This window comes from Notechis scutatus, chromosome 10 (assembly GCF_049901735.1).
Source record: "Notechis scutatus isolate UNSWTSFEM ecotype Mainland chromosome 10, rNotScu1.2, whole genome shotgun sequence".
Taxonomy (NCBI): domain Eukaryota; kingdom Metazoa; phylum Chordata; class Lepidosauria; order Squamata; family Elapidae; genus Notechis; species Notechis scutatus.
Genome location: NC_142018.1, coordinates 5,912,439 through 5,929,510, shown reverse-complemented (window position 1 = coordinate 5,929,510; position 17,072 = coordinate 5,912,439). Strand labels below are relative to the sequence as shown.

General features: G+C 52.0%; 1 protein-coding gene across 1 annotated transcript in view; it reads left to right on the top strand.

Moving 5' to 3' along the window:
* Positions 1–5,794: 5,794 nt before the first annotated feature.
* The window catches only part of OPHN1 (oligophrenin 1), a 96,372-nt gene continuing 85,094 nt past the window's right edge, over positions 5,795–17,072 (top strand). The window contains exon 1 of the mRNA XM_026684910.2: positions 5,795–6,112. Coding sequence (XP_026540695.1) covers positions 5,959–6,112 — 154 coding nt within the window. The 5' untranslated portion in view covers positions 5,795–5,958. The remainder of the gene's footprint in view (positions 6,113–17,072) is intronic.

Genomic DNA, 17,072 nt, shown 5'->3' with positions numbered 1-17,072 from the left:
AGATGAAAGCAATGTCTCATCGACGGTTACTTGGATGCCATTCCCCCTACCCTTGCATTCTATTCCACCCCTCTCCCTTTCATTGTCAAAACAATAAACATACATAAGCAATATTACTTACAACTCAACTACTGCTACATTCCCTATTGGGGCTGTTGTGGGTACCTAGTGTGAAACTAACCTAACTTTTTAACTAACCTAACTGCCCTAACATCTTGAGCAGCCACCCACTCAACCTCTGCTAATGGGTAGCCTTTCCACAGTATTAGGTATTGTAATTTCCCCTTGTGATCCAGAGAAGTCGAGAAGCTTTAGGATCTCATAGTGCTCCTCTCCCTTACTAGGATGGGAGGAGGAGGTGGTCTTTGACTGGTCTCAAGCTAGACCCCCAAAAGGGTATTAAAGGACTGCAATGAAATACTGGACGAACTCGCCTGAGGCTTCCTGGCAATTTCAGCTCCACCGTCACCGGATGAATGATCCGGATGATTTAGAAAGGCCCTATGTATTTGGGACCTAACTTTTTGCAAGGCTGCCTCAGGTTTAGGTATTTGGTGGACAAGTACATTTTATTCCACACTCTAAATTCCTTTCGGGGGCCCTTTTCTGATCTGCTTGCCTGTTTTGGCTTTCCTTAGCACTTCATGCATGGCAGACCACGTGCCTTTTAGAGTATCCATCCAGTCGGCTAACGACACGGAGGATGGAGCTTCCTGTGGGGGCTCTGGCACGGGCATGGGGCATGAACTCCATCTCCATGGCCTCTTTGAAAGGAGTGAAACCTGTGTTGCTGTGCACCGAGTTGTTATATGCCAGTGGTGGCTAACCTTTGGGGGCTCCTGTGCCAGAAAATTGTGTGCACGCTTGCACTCGTGTGCCAGCACCCAGAAGGCAATGCGCCCTCCCATGCCCCCTATGCATGCGCACATAATCCCCACCTACCCACCCACCCCCGCCCCCTTACCTGCACTGCACCTCACAGCTGATTTTCGGCTGGTTTGAGGCCTTTTTCGGTCTCCCAAAGATTCAGGAGGGCTTCTGCAGGCCAAAAACTAGCCCTGTTTTGTCACTTCCTGTTTTTCTGAAAATACCGGAAGTGACGAAACGGGTCTAGTTTTCGGCCTGCAAAGCCTGCAGAAGCCTTCCTCAAGCCTTTGGGAGGCTGAAAAAGACCTCAAATGGCCGAAAATCAGCTGTGAGGCGCACATATGCCCAATGAGGTAAGTTTGCCTGCAGCTCGCATGCCGGCACAAATGGCTCTGCATGCCACCTGTGGCACACGTGCCATATGTTCGCCATCACGGTTCTATGCCACCTCTGTGAAAGTCCCAATGGCCAAATTAGTCTGCTGATAGTTTACACAATAGCGCAGGTATTGGTCTACCAATGAGTTGGCAGCAGCCCCATTGGTACTTGAATGGTAGGCCAAGCTAAGTCCCTGGAAGGAACTTATCATTTAAAAAAAGTCCTGCCAAAATTTGGCAGTGAATTGCACCCCCATGTTCGAGATAATGCACTTCTAGACCCCGTGTAGTCTGTGGAAGTGTTGCACAAACATCTTGGCTAGGGCCCAGACAGAAGGAATCTTCAGAAATGCCACAAAGTATGCTTGTTTTCAGAACAGGTTGATGACAGTCTAAATTACTGTGTTCCCAGCAGTATCCATGGATATTTCCTCCCACAGACTAGCTGGGTTGGCTACTGACTCTAGCAAGCCAGGAGGCTTCCCACGTAGACATTTCATGGAGGCATACACAGGGCAACTGGCCACATAGGCTTCTACATCCTTTTTCATCTTTGGCTACCAGAACTGTCTCTAAACCAGGCGAAGAAAGTTCACAAGCCCAAAACGCCGTGCGGATTTTGAACCATGGTTCCACCAAGGTTCTCTGGCTGGCTGGGATGTACATTTTGCTCCCCTTCCAAGCCAAGCCCTCCTTCATCCACAGGTGGTCTTTACGTCTTGGGAACCATTCATCCACTTCCAAGGCATCTTTTAGTGGTTGTATCACCAAGTCCCCAGCCAGCTGCGAAGAGACCGTTCTCTGCTGCCTTGCAAATGCTAGTGCTGAGAACCACCTGGATGGGGTAATGGAATTAACTACCTCCTCTCAGGTACTTCTGTACTGGAGCACGTGAGGGAGGACATCTTGTAAGAAATTCTTCCCACCCGGCAAGTAGGAAGGGTGAAATTGAAGCGGTTAAAATACTGAGGGCAGTAAAATGTCATTTTCCACTCATGCCCCTGGTTTAATCCTCACTCGGCGATAGGCTTCCCTCAAGTCCAGCAGGCGGTTGTAATACAGCTCCTTGTTCAGCCCCTCCTGGAATTGGCAGACCAGCATACGCCAATCTCTTGGGTGAGCTGCCAGGCTACGAAAATCTTGCAGTGCTGTAGGGAGCAGATATGGGTTGCTGCTCATGGGCTGCTGTGGAGTTTTCAAATCTTTCAACACCTGCATGAAAGCATCCAGGTTTTGCAGCTCCGGAGCCCCCTTGTTGTGGACAGACACCAGCCATCCCACTGCATTCCCCTCCAGATTTGATGCAGCGGCATTGATCCAAACATGCTCGTCCAGGTACATCACTCTACGGTGCTCCATATAGTTCCAGACCTGGGTCAGGAAGTGGGCCAAGTTCTTGGGTTGTCCATTGAACCGGACTGCTAGAGGCACTAGGACATCCCCAGGTGGCAACCACACTGTTGCCAGGGGTGCCTGAACAGGGATACCGGCTGTTACTGGGGCTGCGTGTGCTGGCACCTACCCCCCCAGTGGGGCAGCAGCAGGGACGGGTGTCGCTGTTGTTTGGTAGGGGGCTCTCACCACCCCGGGTGGTGTTGGCAGCATCGGCTGCAGGAGGGGACAGGGTAGGCAACGGTTTCATGGCCTTCACCCAAATTCACCCAATGTGAATGCTGCCCTTGGTGAGGTGGCTCCGGGATCTCCAGCCCACCAAACTTCTCTCTCAGCTGCTCCATAGATGGACTGTGAGCTGTAGCTGGGAACTTACACTCAGTCGGGTGATCCCATTTGGTTGCTCACCTAGCCTTCCACTTGCTCCCTAGGGTCACCGTGGCTCCATCGCCTTCCACAGATAGCTTGCCCACCAACTCTTGGTGCCCAAATAGCGCCCCCCTATCGCTCTCTCCCCCTTGAGTATGGCCTGTTACTCTGGCTTCTCAACCCACTGTCTGAGGTGTGTGCCTGCTGGTTACATCCTGACTTCAGCCTGGGCCATCCTTGGAGGAGTGAGGCTTCCCCTGGCTTTGCCTCCCCGTTCTATTCCTTTTGTCAGTTGCCGGCATCTCGAAACTGCCAACCTCCTGGTGGGGCCCAGGTTAGAGAGCTGATTTAATGTTAATTGTTCAGTTGGCAAATCCAGGAAAAGAAACTCTTGGGATGTTATTTTATGAAGAGTACAAACTCTACTGAATAAATCCACACTGGACAGAAGAAGAGAAACCACTTCTGGACTTCCCACTCAAAAAAGCACGCATAGTTTCATTCCCCACTTTCCCATAATGAACCCTTATGTCCACCAATCACTTCTGCTCATCTTGTTATGGGAGCCTGCCAGCCACACTGGGACATTGGTGGAAGCAATGTCTCATGAGAACCGATGGATGCTTGGGTGCCATTCTCCTCACCCTTGCATTCCATTCCACCCTCTTCCTTGTCAAGCTGCGAGCGAAGTAGAAGGTAGGTGGAACTGTGAGTCAGTCTTACCCCCCTCCCCAAACAGGGGCTTTGGGACAAGTGAGAACCCAGATTTGTTAGCCCCACACTTCTGTCTTCAGGATGTTATTGCAAGGCAGCTGGCAGAAGAACCGAGCCCAAGGCATTAGGAAATCAGCAATCACAGGATCCTTCCTCACTTCTCCAAGCCAGTTGGACGCTGAGACATTTCTCTTGAGAGTAGTTTGGGTGGAGTGGGAAAAAACAGATGCTGTCTTGCCTTGGCCGGGATAACGTTCTCCTGGCAAGACATTTCCACCACAGAGATGAGACGAAATGCACGGAGAAGGGAAAGGCCTTGGCCTTTTTACGATTTCCTTGTTTTTGTTTCAACATTCAGTGTTGGCGCAGACACCGATTTTCCCATTTCAAAAATCTGCCGCTTGCTGGAGAAGCACTCAGAAGCCCTTTGCTCCTCTTATCTTGTAAATGTCACATCACAAAGTTTTTCTGCACATAGACACACCAATTTCCAGAGCATTATGGAAAACAAAACTGGCTTTTTGTTGCTTGTTAAGTTTTCTCCTTAGTTCAATGCTGGATCTCTCTTTATTCAGCTTCCACCCATTGCTTGTAGTCCAACCCTCAGGTTCTTTGGAGAATAAGTTGACCTCTCCTCTATGACAGCCCCTCAAGTGCCGGAAGAGAGGTATCGTGTGTGTCTCGCCCCCGTCCTTCTCTTCAATAGGCGACAGGTACCCAGCTCCCTTAACCGTTCACCATCGCCTTTAGCCTGCAGATCCCTCATCATCTTCGTTGCTCTTCTCTGCACACTTTCCAGGGCCTCTCAACATCTTTTTGGTATCACGGTGACCAGAACTGGACTCTGTAAGCCATCAACTGAATGGTCCGGCTGCCTCCACCCCCAATACGGGAAGTGGGTCTCCCACGGTTGTGCTCATCACTCCTGCTGAGCAGGCCAGGATTTGTACATGGCATAAAAAAAGGGTTTGTTCATGCAAAGTGGCTGTGCTTGGCTGCCTGGATTCCTCCAACTTGCTGGTTTAAAGTGGCATTAATCTGTAGCTTGGTTGCCTAGCAACTTGGTTGCCTGGCTCTGTTGCCTAGGAACACCAGCACCCTTGTATGGCCATAGCTGCTCTGGAGCTCCTGGCCCAGGATGGAAGGCTGGGCCCAGGCCAGGGGGGGAGGCCAGCCTCCAGGGGCAAAAGCCAGACTGGGGCCCCTCTATTCCATGGCTGGGAAGGCTGGGAATGGGACGCCTCAGCAGCAGCAGCACCCAAGGAGGATCCATCCCGGCCCGCCAATGGTGTTGCTTCCATCCCAGCCCAGAGTGGGACTTTCACGGCTTCCCTTTTTGCCTCTTCGGCCGCCGCCTGCAGCTCTCCCGCCGGGGCTCCTGGTGCAGCTCAGACGATGCAAGGCAGCGGCTTCCCTTCAAAGGGGAGCTGGACCCAGTTTGGGGGACGAGGTTCGGCCCCATTTTGAGCTGGTGCCAGGCCCGAACTCTGGCCGGAGGGAGGCAAGGCCTCGGGTACCGTCTGCTCCGCTCCTTCGGGCACCGCTTTCTGCCCCCGGAGCCAAAGGCTGCCTGGGAGCCCCTCGCCCGCTGGTCAGAAGGCGCCTGTTGGGCCTTGGGGGCAGACGGGGATGCTGCTGTCCCAGAGCCCGCTGGGCTCCCGACCGAGCTCCCCCGCCTCCTGCCTAGCCACCCGGCCCGTCCACAGAGCGGCAGGCGGAGGAGAGTCCGCCCGTCGCCTCCCGGGCCTCGTTCTGCGCCGAGGACGGAGCGCCCCTCCGAGGCTTCCTGGCCGAGGCAGCCGAGGGGCGGCCGGGAGGGCAGCCGCCCGTGCCGGAATCAGCCTGGAGGCCTCTCGGGTGGCGGCGAGAAGGCGGGCCGGCTTCCCTTCTCCGCTGCCGGCAGCTGGCGAGGCCGGGGTCGCAGCTGGAACGCGGGCGGGGCCAGAGCCGGGCCACGCGGGGCCCCGGCAGCGCCGCCTGCGACTTTAAGGGGAGCGGCCGCGAAGGAGGCGCCAGCCGCCGCAAACAAAGGGCGGCCCGCCGGGGAGGGACCGGAGCCCGCGCCCACTCGCTTCATTCAGAGCCGGCCCAGGCGCAGCCGCCGATGCGGAGCCGCCGAAGCGCCGCCCGTCCTGCCAGGAGGCCCCGCCGGCCGCCGCCTCGGCCCCTCCGCCGCGGGATGCGAGCGCGCCACCGCCGCCGCCGCCAGGGCTGAGGCTGCGGGCGGGGCGGGGCGGCCATGGGGCTCCCGGCGCTGGAGTTCAGCGACTGCTACCTGGACAGCCCGGCCTTCCGCGAGCGGCTGCGGTGCTCCGAGCAGGAGCTGGAGCGCACCAACCGGTTCCTAAAGGACGTGGTCAAGGACGGCAACGCGCTCATCGGGGCCATCAAAAGTAAGCGGCGCCCAGACCCCCCCCGTCGCCCCCTCCTCCCCCCGGCCGGCCCCTCGCTCGGGCAGCCGCGGGGGGAGCTTGGCCCCCTTCGAAGATGGCGATGGAGCGGCGTTCGGCTGCACCGGAGCGAGCGCGGGGGCTGGCGGTCGTCTCGGGTCCGCCTCGCGGGCTCCGTTCGGGGGCGCTTCGATGGGGGACCGCGAGGACATGCCGGACCGCAGCCCCGCAGCCGTCGGGGGCGGTGGGGGTGGTGGCTTCTGCATCCCTGGCGGGAAAGGGCGAGGAGGGGGAGCCTCGCCTGCTTCTGCGCCCCGCGTCTCCGGGTCCCGCCGGCTCTTGCGGGGCTGAAGGCCCGGCTCAGCGCTCTGAGAGGGCGCCTGGTCAGACGCCGCGGTCTGCCCACATCCGAAGCCCCGGTGTCTGCAGAGCCCAGTTAAGGCGCCGGCGGTGCAAGTGGGGCGTCCCCGCGGCTGGCTCTGGGGCCGAGGGGCCTCGGGCACGTCCTGGCCTTGGTGCTTCGTGGCTTGAGTTGGGTCATGTGGGCGTAAAACCTCCCGCGGGGGCGGCTTCCCGAGGCTCCTGGGCCAGGATGAACGAGCGAAGAGGGCCGGGAGGTTGGTCGTGTGGGAAACCAGTGGGGCTCCCTGGTGGACGGTCGGGCTGCTGCTTTGGCCTGGCTTCCCCTGGGAAGGGCTGGAGGCGCCGCGTCTCTCCTGAGGTGGGAGTCCGGGGACGCAGGTGCCCAGGGAGGCCGCGTCCCGCCTGCAGAGAGGCATCCTTCGTGGGTGCCACCAACCTTACGGCTCCCAGGAGTTCTGCTTGTAGGGCCTGTTTTGGGGAGCAGAGGAAGAGCACCTTGCGTGCGTGGAACCCCAGGACAGGCCACGTCTCTGGAGGACCCGTCCTTCCCTGAGCTTCGTAAACATATAATAGGCAGGGTATTTTGTTCAAACGTTTGCCTGAGACCCAGATGGTGTGGCATGTTTCTCACTCCTGAGCAATGGAAGCTGCCGAAGGAAGACATTTCTAGGCAGGATGCAGCTCCAGGAGGTGCCCAGCAGAAGATGCAGAAGTCTGTTGGGAGGGGATCCTGCCAGCTGCCCTTCTCCAGTGAGGGTGAGGGGGCTTCTCTGCAGGGAAGGAGGTCTGCTAACCTCACACTCCTTCAGAATGAGCTGCCTGCAGATTTCTGGGAGTGTGTGTGTGTGTGTGTGTGTGTGTGTGAAAGAGTAGCCTTGTTTGGGATGCCAGGGACATTTTCAACCTGCTCCCCTTTACCCAGATGAAAGAGGAACGCTGGTCTTGCGGGGGCAACCCTCAGGCATGGGTTCAAACCTTGGCTAAGCTCTAATCTGGGCCACTTACTTATGGCCGGAAGGGTCCTGTAGTAGTCCCAGCGCCCCAGTCTATAAAACACGGCTTATGATTTACCCAATGTGTAGACCCAGCTTACTTGTAGCTTATTCAGTAAACCGTGGCTACATAAACCAGGGTTCGTTTATGCAAAGCCAGCCCTATAGTAAGGTGGGTAGATTGGAAGCCAGCTTGCTTGCCATCCCCACCGTTCCATTCTCAAGGCTTCTCTTTCTCCCTCTTGGCTTTTCTGGTTGCCTGTGGCCAGTCCTGAGGAGGTGGAAGTGACTCAGGGCTGCCCTTGGGTGGGCTTGGAGAAGAAGTCAGCCCAACTGGGGGTTTCCTTGGCTGCTCTGCTTTGAGAGAGATTCAGGAGGTGGACTCAGAGCTGCCAGGGCTGCCCTTGGGTGGGCTTGGAGAAGAAGTCAGCCCAACTGGGGGTTCCTTGGCTGCTCTGCTTTGAGAGAGGTGGATCTTCTAAGCGTTCCCTGAACACCCCCTTTCCTGGCATCAGATCTCAGCTGACTTGGCGTGGCTGCCTGAACAGCCCTGGCTCCCAACTCCCACAGATGTGGGGCTGGCAGTGTTATTATGGGCGATCATAAATGTGGCAGCTTCTGGGTAGAAGAGGAGTCAGGGCTTCATGGTGGCCAATCCTGTCATCTCCAGGAAAGATTTGTGTGAGAGATTTGAGCCAGCTAAATCCCAAGGAAACATGAGGAAAGCTGTGTAGATTTGCTGGCATTTTGTATGCTGTCAGCCAGGTAGGAACACCAACTTGGTAGTTCAGAGTTTGCTCTCAGATGGTTATTGACTGCTGTCACTGCAGAGGCTCTTGGAAACGCAGCTTTCTGGAAGGAAGGCAGTGAGCAGCACGTACTGTCCTGTGCTGTGCTGGCTGAGGCATTCTGGGAGTTGAAGTCCATTCACCTGGAGGATGCCAAAGCTGGGAAGGCAGTGAGGCTAGGACAGAATCATGGCGCTCGTCTGCTGACAACAGCCAGGATCTCATGGCGTCTTTGAAAAGTAGCCATGCTCCATCTGCACACCCATCTGGAGACGAGATGAAGCGTGCAGATCCTGGGAGGAACCTTGTCATTCACGGCTGAGCTACAGTGCAGTGGACGTCACGCATTTGGGAGTTGCTGGGTGATTTTACTCCAAGAAGATCAGGATGTATTCTGTGATTACAATTGTTGATGGCCGTTTCTCACTCAGTGGCCTAAGGTAGCTGGCTACGGTGGGCTAGGTGGGAAGTCGAGAAGCTTCCTGGATTCTGAGCACCGTAGTATTAACTCGGTCAAACCACTTTCCTGCAAGAGAAGTTAGACTTTGAGAGGTGAGATTTCTGTTCTCGGGAACAGCCCCACAGAATGCCTGGGTTGAAAAAGGCTGCAGGCACATGTCTGTTTGCAGAAATATTTAAAAACAGTGATGGATTTTGGAACACTCCAGATGCAATGAAACCAGCGGTGTGTCATTTAAACAGCTGTAAGCATTGCGCTACTAATTAATAGGCAGAAGAACACAAAGACACTACAAGAAGCAAAGGCTTAAGCCCCCCCCCCCGCCCATGTTCCTAAATACCTGCCTTTGATTTCAGCCTCTTGTCCATTCCAACAAGTCTCAGGAGACGGGTTGGGTGGTAGAAATACCCAGAAATGATGCTGTTTCACCAGTATTGTGTCTTTGATGTGTGTCTTTTGAAAGATGCATATGCAGAGCCTGAGAGAATCTATAATCATAACACATCTGTGAGAAATAACAAGTGGGGTGTGCAATTAGATACGTCTTTATTATAGAGGGCAAAAGCTCCGTTGCAGGATAAGTCAGGTCTGGAGGCCTCACCAAATTGCTCTGTAACTTCTGGCATGGCCTGTAATTGAGACACAAGGGCTGAACTCTTATTTTCCTTCATTTCAGAGGAGTGCAGATTCCAAATACGTGGGTGTTTTATTCTGCTAGGTCAAATCGTCATTAATAGAAGCAAATATCTCCTTAGAGCTGATCTGCTGCCAGGAAAGTCTGTGGAATAACTGGAAATAATAATTGCCTAAGTTCCCAACAAAGGGAAATGACACATTTCTGAACCCCTCGGAAGCAGCAAGTTGCTTTGAAACCCGTCTCCAGAATAATACATTTTACGATTTCTTTTGCCAGAGTTTGTTAAGTGAATTACTGAAATTATTAACTTAGTAACACAGTTGTTAAGTGAATCTGGCTTCCCCATTAACTTCGCTTGTCTATAGGTCGCAAAAGGAAATCACATGACCCCAGGGGAGTCACGTCGTCTGTCCGACCGTCGTAATACGAAAGCATTGCAATTTTGACCACATGGTCATGGAGATGCTGCAAAGGTCATAAGTGTGAAAAACGGACATGTCACTTTTTTATCCCGTTGTAACTTTGAACAGACACTAAATGAACTGTTGCAAGTTGAGCACTAGCTACTTGAAGGGCTGTCACAGGAATGGGGGGGCATTGATTTATTCTCCAGCACCTACAGGCAGGACAGGAAGCAACGGTGAGGGAGGATATTTAACCTGGAAATAACCTGGAAAGGAAGAATTTTCTGACAGTGAGAGCAATTCATCCATGGCACAATTTGCCTCCTGGAGTGGTAGCTGCTCCGTCACTGGAGGTTTCCAAGCAGATACTGGATGGCCATTTGTCTGGGATGGAATAAGGACTCCTCCCTTGGACATGAGGTGGGATTAGAGGTCCTGCAAGCTCCCTTCCAGCCCATGATACTATCCCAAGAAAACTGGGGCTATTCTATATAGTTGCTGATGTTAACGTCTGTTTGTGCTCCTGGACACTTCTAAGAATCTTTTCAGAATTGTTTCTGAAGCATTGCATAGTCCTAGAAACTTTAATTCTGTTGTCCCTCTTCTCTTTTTGGTGCCTAAGTCTTAGGATTTCCCTGAAAAAGCTTCATATACTGAATGTTGCATTAGTAACTACTCTTGCCAGTTACTTTGGTATGGGTAGCCCTTAAAATTAGCTCAGAAATTATTTGTGGATATTTTGGTTTATTTTCAGTATTTGTTAATTATCCCAGCCAGAGCTCAGTGAATAACAAAACAAAACATTTAGCTCTTTAGCTTTTAATTTAAAAGCTGCCCAAGTCCCACATGACTCTAGGTCAGGGGTCGTCAACCTTTTGGACCTCAGGGTCCACCGAACTCATCATTTTAAATACCGCGGACCACTAATACGAATTTTGACTGATGGTGGCTTGCTGACGGTGGGACTGGCCCTTTGGTCATCCCGGAGCAGCTGCTTCTCCACCCAGGTGCACCAGCCTGCCATGGACTGGAGGAGCTGCTCCGGGATGACCAAAGGGCCAGTCCTGTGACTGCTGCAGCTGTGGGATATGGGACCCACTTTCCCACCAACATCAGCAAGCCACCCTGGGGGCGGATTTACCTCCCCCGCTTACCTTCCAGTTCAAGCTCACATGGCTCTATTCAAGGTAAGGTTTGCGCCTGGCTGAAGGGTGGGGGCCATGTGGGTGGCGCAGCCTTGTGTTCCTGTGCAGCCTGGATTAATTGCTTTGGGGGGAGAGTTGCTTTGGGGGGGGCATTTCTCTGCGGACCACCAAAATTTTCTCGCGGACCACCAGTGGTCCCCGGCCCACTGGTTGGTGACCACTCCTAGGTGGCTTACAACAAAACCAACTCATTACAAAGTACAAAAATTAAAACTAAAACAAATAAAAGAAAGCAAAGCGAAATCAAAAAGGGGGCTTCACGGTTGCCCCCATCCCCAAGGCCCGGGAAAGCCGTTGCCTGAATGCTCACTGATGGGAGCCACACAAAACGCATGAAAGGAACATAACAATAAGCCAATTGCATTTCCCTGGGATAAGCCTTCGCCATCCGCCTGCTGGCCCGGAGGAAGAAAGCGGGGAGACAGGGCTGGGCTGGGCGGCGGTGTTCCAAAGCGTAAGGGCTACATTTTCACTTCCATTTTTTAACGCTTCTCTTTTTTGGGGTAATGAGAAGCAGTTTCCTCATTTTCCTTGCTGCTTTTGTTTACCCCTGGGAGAGAAATGGATTTTTGCAAAGAAAAGTAAGGAGACAACCTGGAGGGTTGCAGGAGACGTTTGCCAAATCGAGGCACAGCTGCCAGGCAGGTGGGTGAAGTGGAAACGCAAGCCTGGCCTCAGAGTGAAAGGCAGAGAGGCTTGCGCTCCTCCCTTGGTCTGATCCCCCACAAGTGCCAGGAAGCCAGGCTTTTTTGGGGAGGCAACTCTTTGGGCTTGCTGAAAAGGGACCTAATAAAGGCCAGAGCGTGGCGAGTCCCTTTCCCGAGGGAGGGAGTGTGGGTGTCTCTCTCTGCCTCTGTTTGTGTTTCTGTCTGGGGTGAGGTTGGCCTCTGCTCAGGAGGCTGGTCCCATAGTGGCATGCCAAGGCTGCCTCTGATGTGGGGAGGGCAGCTACTCTCCCTCCGTTCAGGGGGTTTGTGCCCTGGGTGAGTAACTGCAGGGCGAAGGGCCATGACCCTGAGGAGAGGCTCCTGCAACAACTGTCCAGGGACCAAAGCCTCTCCCAGTTGCTGAGGGAGCTGGAAAGCTGGCTTCCCTTGTAGCAGGGTGGCCTAGAAGGAGGCCTTTGGTGCTTCATTTATTCCTGTTTGATCCTTTTAAGGTAACATTAACAGAGATGGTTCCTTAGGGGAGAAACGGAACCACCGAGGATGGGCAAAAGGGGAGGGGGAAGCAACTTCCGACTTGACTTCCCTTATGGGAAGCTGGCAGACAGTGTTGAAAAACCACAATTTTTGCTAGATTTCAATCCCTCAGGAGTCCTGAGCCCCAGAGTTTGGCTGCATTATTTAACCCACTTAAGGTGTGTTGATTAAAATAATGCTGCCCTGGGACACATGATTCACCCAACTGAAGGATAGAGAGAAAGTTTCAGCGGTATGTAGGTGTGGGGGGGAATGAGAGTTTCAGCGGTATGCATTGGGTATGGAGGGGAGAGGACCCACAGAGTGTATGTGGGTGAGGGGAATTGCCATGGGAAAAGCTCATGCCCCAGAATGTGGGCCCTGGTCAGTCCAGATTAGACGTGGTCTTTGGGGAAGGAAGTGCGGCACCCAAGATAGGAAAGCCCCCAAACACAGGATCCCCGGGGAGGATGCGCAAGCATGTGGCCAGCAGGAGATAGGAGAATTGCAAGCAGCAAGGACGTTTTTCTTGTAAATAGCTTTTATCAAAAGTGTTTTAAGTATAAAGAGTAATAAGAACTAACTTCAGAGAGAAAGCTGTAGTGAAGTAAATGTGAAAAAGAAAAAAAGAGACAAAGAAAAAGGAGATGGAAAAAAGAAAATATAATCAAAATGTGCTTGCGTGTGTGTGTGTGTATAAAGTGCCTTCCAACGTAAGATTTTGTCATGTTTATCTTATTTCCATAACTTGCTATTCATTAAAACCAGTCATAAAATCAATTTTGTGCACAAGAAATCCATAAGGTGTTTTCCAGTCATTAATGAATGTTAATAATCACCTTTTTTTCCCCCAATCAAATCAGTTTGTCCATCTCAGCAAGTTCCTTTAATTTCACCAACTATTCCTTCATGGTGGCTAATGCCAAATCTTACATCTTTTAATAACCTTAACCACAGTAGTCATATATTGAAATAAGCTTCCATGATTTTTTTTTTCTGTTTATCCATCAGTCCTAAAAGGAAAAGTTCTGGCTTCAATTGATCATTAAGCTTTAAAATCCTCTGTATCAACATATACATTTGAATCCATTTGTAAAGCTTTCTTACACTTCCACCAAGTGTGCTGAAATGTCCCTTCCTCCTGTTCCCATTTCCAGCCTGCCTGAGTTGGCCCCGGAGGCATTTGAGGCCTCTCTGGCCTCCTGCACTGCAGCAGGTGCTCCCCCCTCCCCCCTCCCAGCCCCACCTGTTGTTTGGGTTTGCTTTGGCCTCCGCCTGGGATTATCTGTTGGTGTCACACACTGAAAGGAGAGTTGTTTTCTGTGGTGTGACTGGATAGGCGCTAAGCCAGAGCTGGTGTGTCCTGGCTTGGATCACCAGACGTGCTAAGTCGTAATGAGGTGGAGTGTCACCTGTGCTTGGGGTTTGTAAACTGTAAAGTGTGAACCCAGCCCATAACTTGTTCAGTGACACGTGTGAATCGGCATCTCCGAGTGTTCAGTCCCTGCAGTTAAGATGGGAGTTAAAAGGGGCTGCTGCCCTTTTCTCCCAGTAAAACTCCAGCAGCGGGAATGCTTCATAATATGAAGTAGCGCTTTGTGCGTCGTGTTGACCATAAAAGTGTCGTCCTCTTTGCTCTTCGTCGTCTCCTGGGTGGCTGTTTCTGTGAAGAGGCGACCGATGCTCCTCCACAGGTACGAGGTCACTTTCTTCTGCTGCTAGAGAGCTTCCCTCACCCAGGTTTGTACTTTTTCTGAAAAAGGAAGAGGAGGCTGCCAAGCGGCTTGTCGGCGGCTTGGAGCAGAAGAAAGCCGCTGAAGGATGCTGAGCCTTGGCAAAGGTCCTTCGGTGTGGTGTGTGTGTGGCAAGGGCGGCCCCACCCATGAATGGCCCCCTCTGCCTCCCGAGATGGGCTTTGTTTCCAACAGGGCAGCTTCCCCAGGTGATCTGTTGGGGGGTGTGTGTGTCTTCTCTGCTTTTTTGCATCCTGCAAGCACACCTGATTTCCAGTGGAGGCCAATGACTGACTGGGATGGTTTTCTCCTTGGGGCTAAGAAGAAGGATGTTTTACTTTTCCTTTGCAAACATCAGCTTCTCTCCCAGAGGAAAATAAAAGAAGCCAGGAAAACGAGGAAACTGCTTTTAATTGCCCAGAGAAGAGAAGTATTCCTTGATTGTCCTCCATGGCAGAAGGAGCCTCTTGGCTCCTAAAGGGAAACTTGGCCGAAAGCCTCCTTTGCTTTGGGGCTGGGCTCCTTGGAGTGCTTCCACGTGGCCACCATCTTTGGCCTCTTGGCCTTGTTGCAGCGAGCTCCAGGCCGAGGTGGTAGGAAGCAGCTCCTCTCCCGATGCGTCTAGACCAGGGGTCTCCAACCTTGGCAACTTTAAGACTAGCGGACTTCGACTTCCAGAGTTCCTCAGCCAGCTTTGCTGGCTTAAAGTTTGCTTGTCTTAAAGTTGCTTGCTTGTCTTAAAGTTGCCAAGGTTGGAGACCCCTGGTCTAGACTGAGAAGCTTCCCTTTGTAAAGAAGGAAAGGAGACCTTGGCAGAAGCTTGGCCCTCTGTGAGCTGAGGCATCGGGTCTCAAGGACAGATGGTTGAGCTGCAGGTGTTGGCGCAGCTTCTCTGACATCACTCTGACTCTCAGAACATCTGTCAGGTGGGGGTACATCTCCTGACCATTTTGGCAGCTGGCAAAGCCCAACCAAGGCAAGGGGATAGGCTAGGTTTTTGCATAGAAGGTCATTGATTGGCCTCAAAGTGTGTGTGTGTGTGTGTGTGTGTGTGTGTGTGTGTCACATGTTGCATATATCCTATATTAGCTCTGATTCCTTGAACAATGGTTGTTTGACGAAGAGCCACCCCACGTGCGTTTCTACTGATCCAGGATTAGCATCCTGCCAAGGTGCTTCCAGTGACATCCTCAGACATCACTGGTCCCTTTAACTTCTAGCTCTGCTGGGGCTGGGATAGTTTGCAGGGGTCACCCCAGGCCCTTATTCTGCCCCCAGGCATTCCCATTGCTGGTAAAGGGGGCCTTGTCACCTTCTATCTCATGGCCCTTTTAGATTATGCGAGGGTGGCTGGGCCTCTCCAGTAGAAACACAGCACAAGGTATGAATCAAATTTGGTTTGCCTCTTTTCAGTCCCTGACACAAGAGTAAGATACAGTTAAGCAGGTTTGGGTGGGTGAAAAGGGAGGCTGTGTGGAACTGTGCTCTAAACCACACTTGACTGGATTTGCATGACATTTATGCCTGAAACCATGGTTTAGGACACTGAATCGTAGGGCGGGAAGGTACCTTGGAGATCTTCTAGTCCGAGGTCGCCAACCTTTTGGACCTCAAGGACCACCAAACTCATAATTTTAGATCCCAGGGACCACTAACCGGTTCTGTGGGCATGGCCTAATTTGTGGGTGTGGCTTGGTGGTCATGTGACTGGCTGGGCATGGCTTGTATGTAAATATTATAAATATTTATATAAATATTGAATTTTTTAATTAAAGAGCAACTTTTACCCAAAATCAGGCAAAGCAGGCAGGCAAATTGAGTTGCTCACAGAATCATTCAGTGATCTATCTATCTGCCATTGGCTAGCTCAGTCTGTCATATAAAATTTGCTTGCTGTGAGTTTGCACTGAATGCTAGAACCTTCAGTCCTAAGGGAGGTTCGGCTGTGCTTAAAAGCAGAGCTGAAGATCTAAAGACTAGCTAGAAAGCAAGAAATCCAACCATTTTCTGCTTCCTAGCTAATCTAAATCTCCCGGCACAGCAGAACAGATGATGGTCGGAAAAAGGAAAAATAGCAACTTAGCAGGCAAGTTTTGCTGGGTAAGGAGTGAGTGGGCGGGGAGGGTTCCCGTGGGCCATGTGGGCGGTGCAGCCTTGTGTTTCTGCGCAGCCTGGATTAATTGCTTTGGGTGGGTGCTCTGGGGGTGAGATTTTCTCTGTGGCCCACCGCTTGGCGACCCCTGTTCTAGTCTAACCCCTGCTCAAGGCAGGAGGCCTTATACCAACCACCCTGGTCAAATAGTTTTACAGACTATTTTTGAAAACCTCCGGTGATGAAGCATCCACAACTCTGGGTGGCAAACTGTTCCCTTGATTGTTCTCACCGTCAGAGAGCAATTAATCTCCTTACTTCTAGGTTAGACTTCTCTTTAACGAGCTTTCACCTATTACTTCTTGTCTTTCCTGGTTGAAAACCTACATTGGATTCACACAATGTGCTAAACTGAAATCAAATCATCAAATCTTTTTTGAATTTCTCTGGGCTCGCACCGTGTTGCAAAGGATGGGATTGTGATCAGACTGAAACAGAACAAAATGGGAATTGTCCAACGAACCCTTTTTCTGCCTCCTTTTTGCGTGCATTTGTGCTCAGCTGGTGCTCTTGAAAGGGTAATGGGTGCAGGTGGAGACATTCCAGCAAAATTAATCCGTAAAGTTTTGCAGCAACATCCGACCAACAGCTGCCTGAAATCCAGCAGCTCTGGCCAAGGACAGAAAGGGCTTTTATGCTCAATTGTAATGGAGTTTGATTGGAACTGGATTAGCAAGTTGCAGCAGCAAATCACACTTCCTGGTTTAGTTATTGGGTAAACCCAGACAATTCAGCAAATCAAGTGTGAATAATGCATCTTTTTGTGCACTCCCTGTACTGCACCGGATTACACTAAGATAGGTTGACAGTTTGTGTGTAGTGGAAGTTCAGCCTTTGTCTCAGTGTGGAATATGAAGAGACTTAGAGCACTGAACTTGCATATGGTTTATTTGTTGGGGCAGAACAAAAGGGCAGTCCATTTGGGTCTAGGGTTTGATGCTGCTTCAGTGCAGCTGGAAATGGGGTCCGAGCAAATGTAGGAGATCAGCGGATTGTGTAGCTGAGCTTGGCACGAGAATTCCGCCTCTTTTAGAGTATCCCTCTGCAA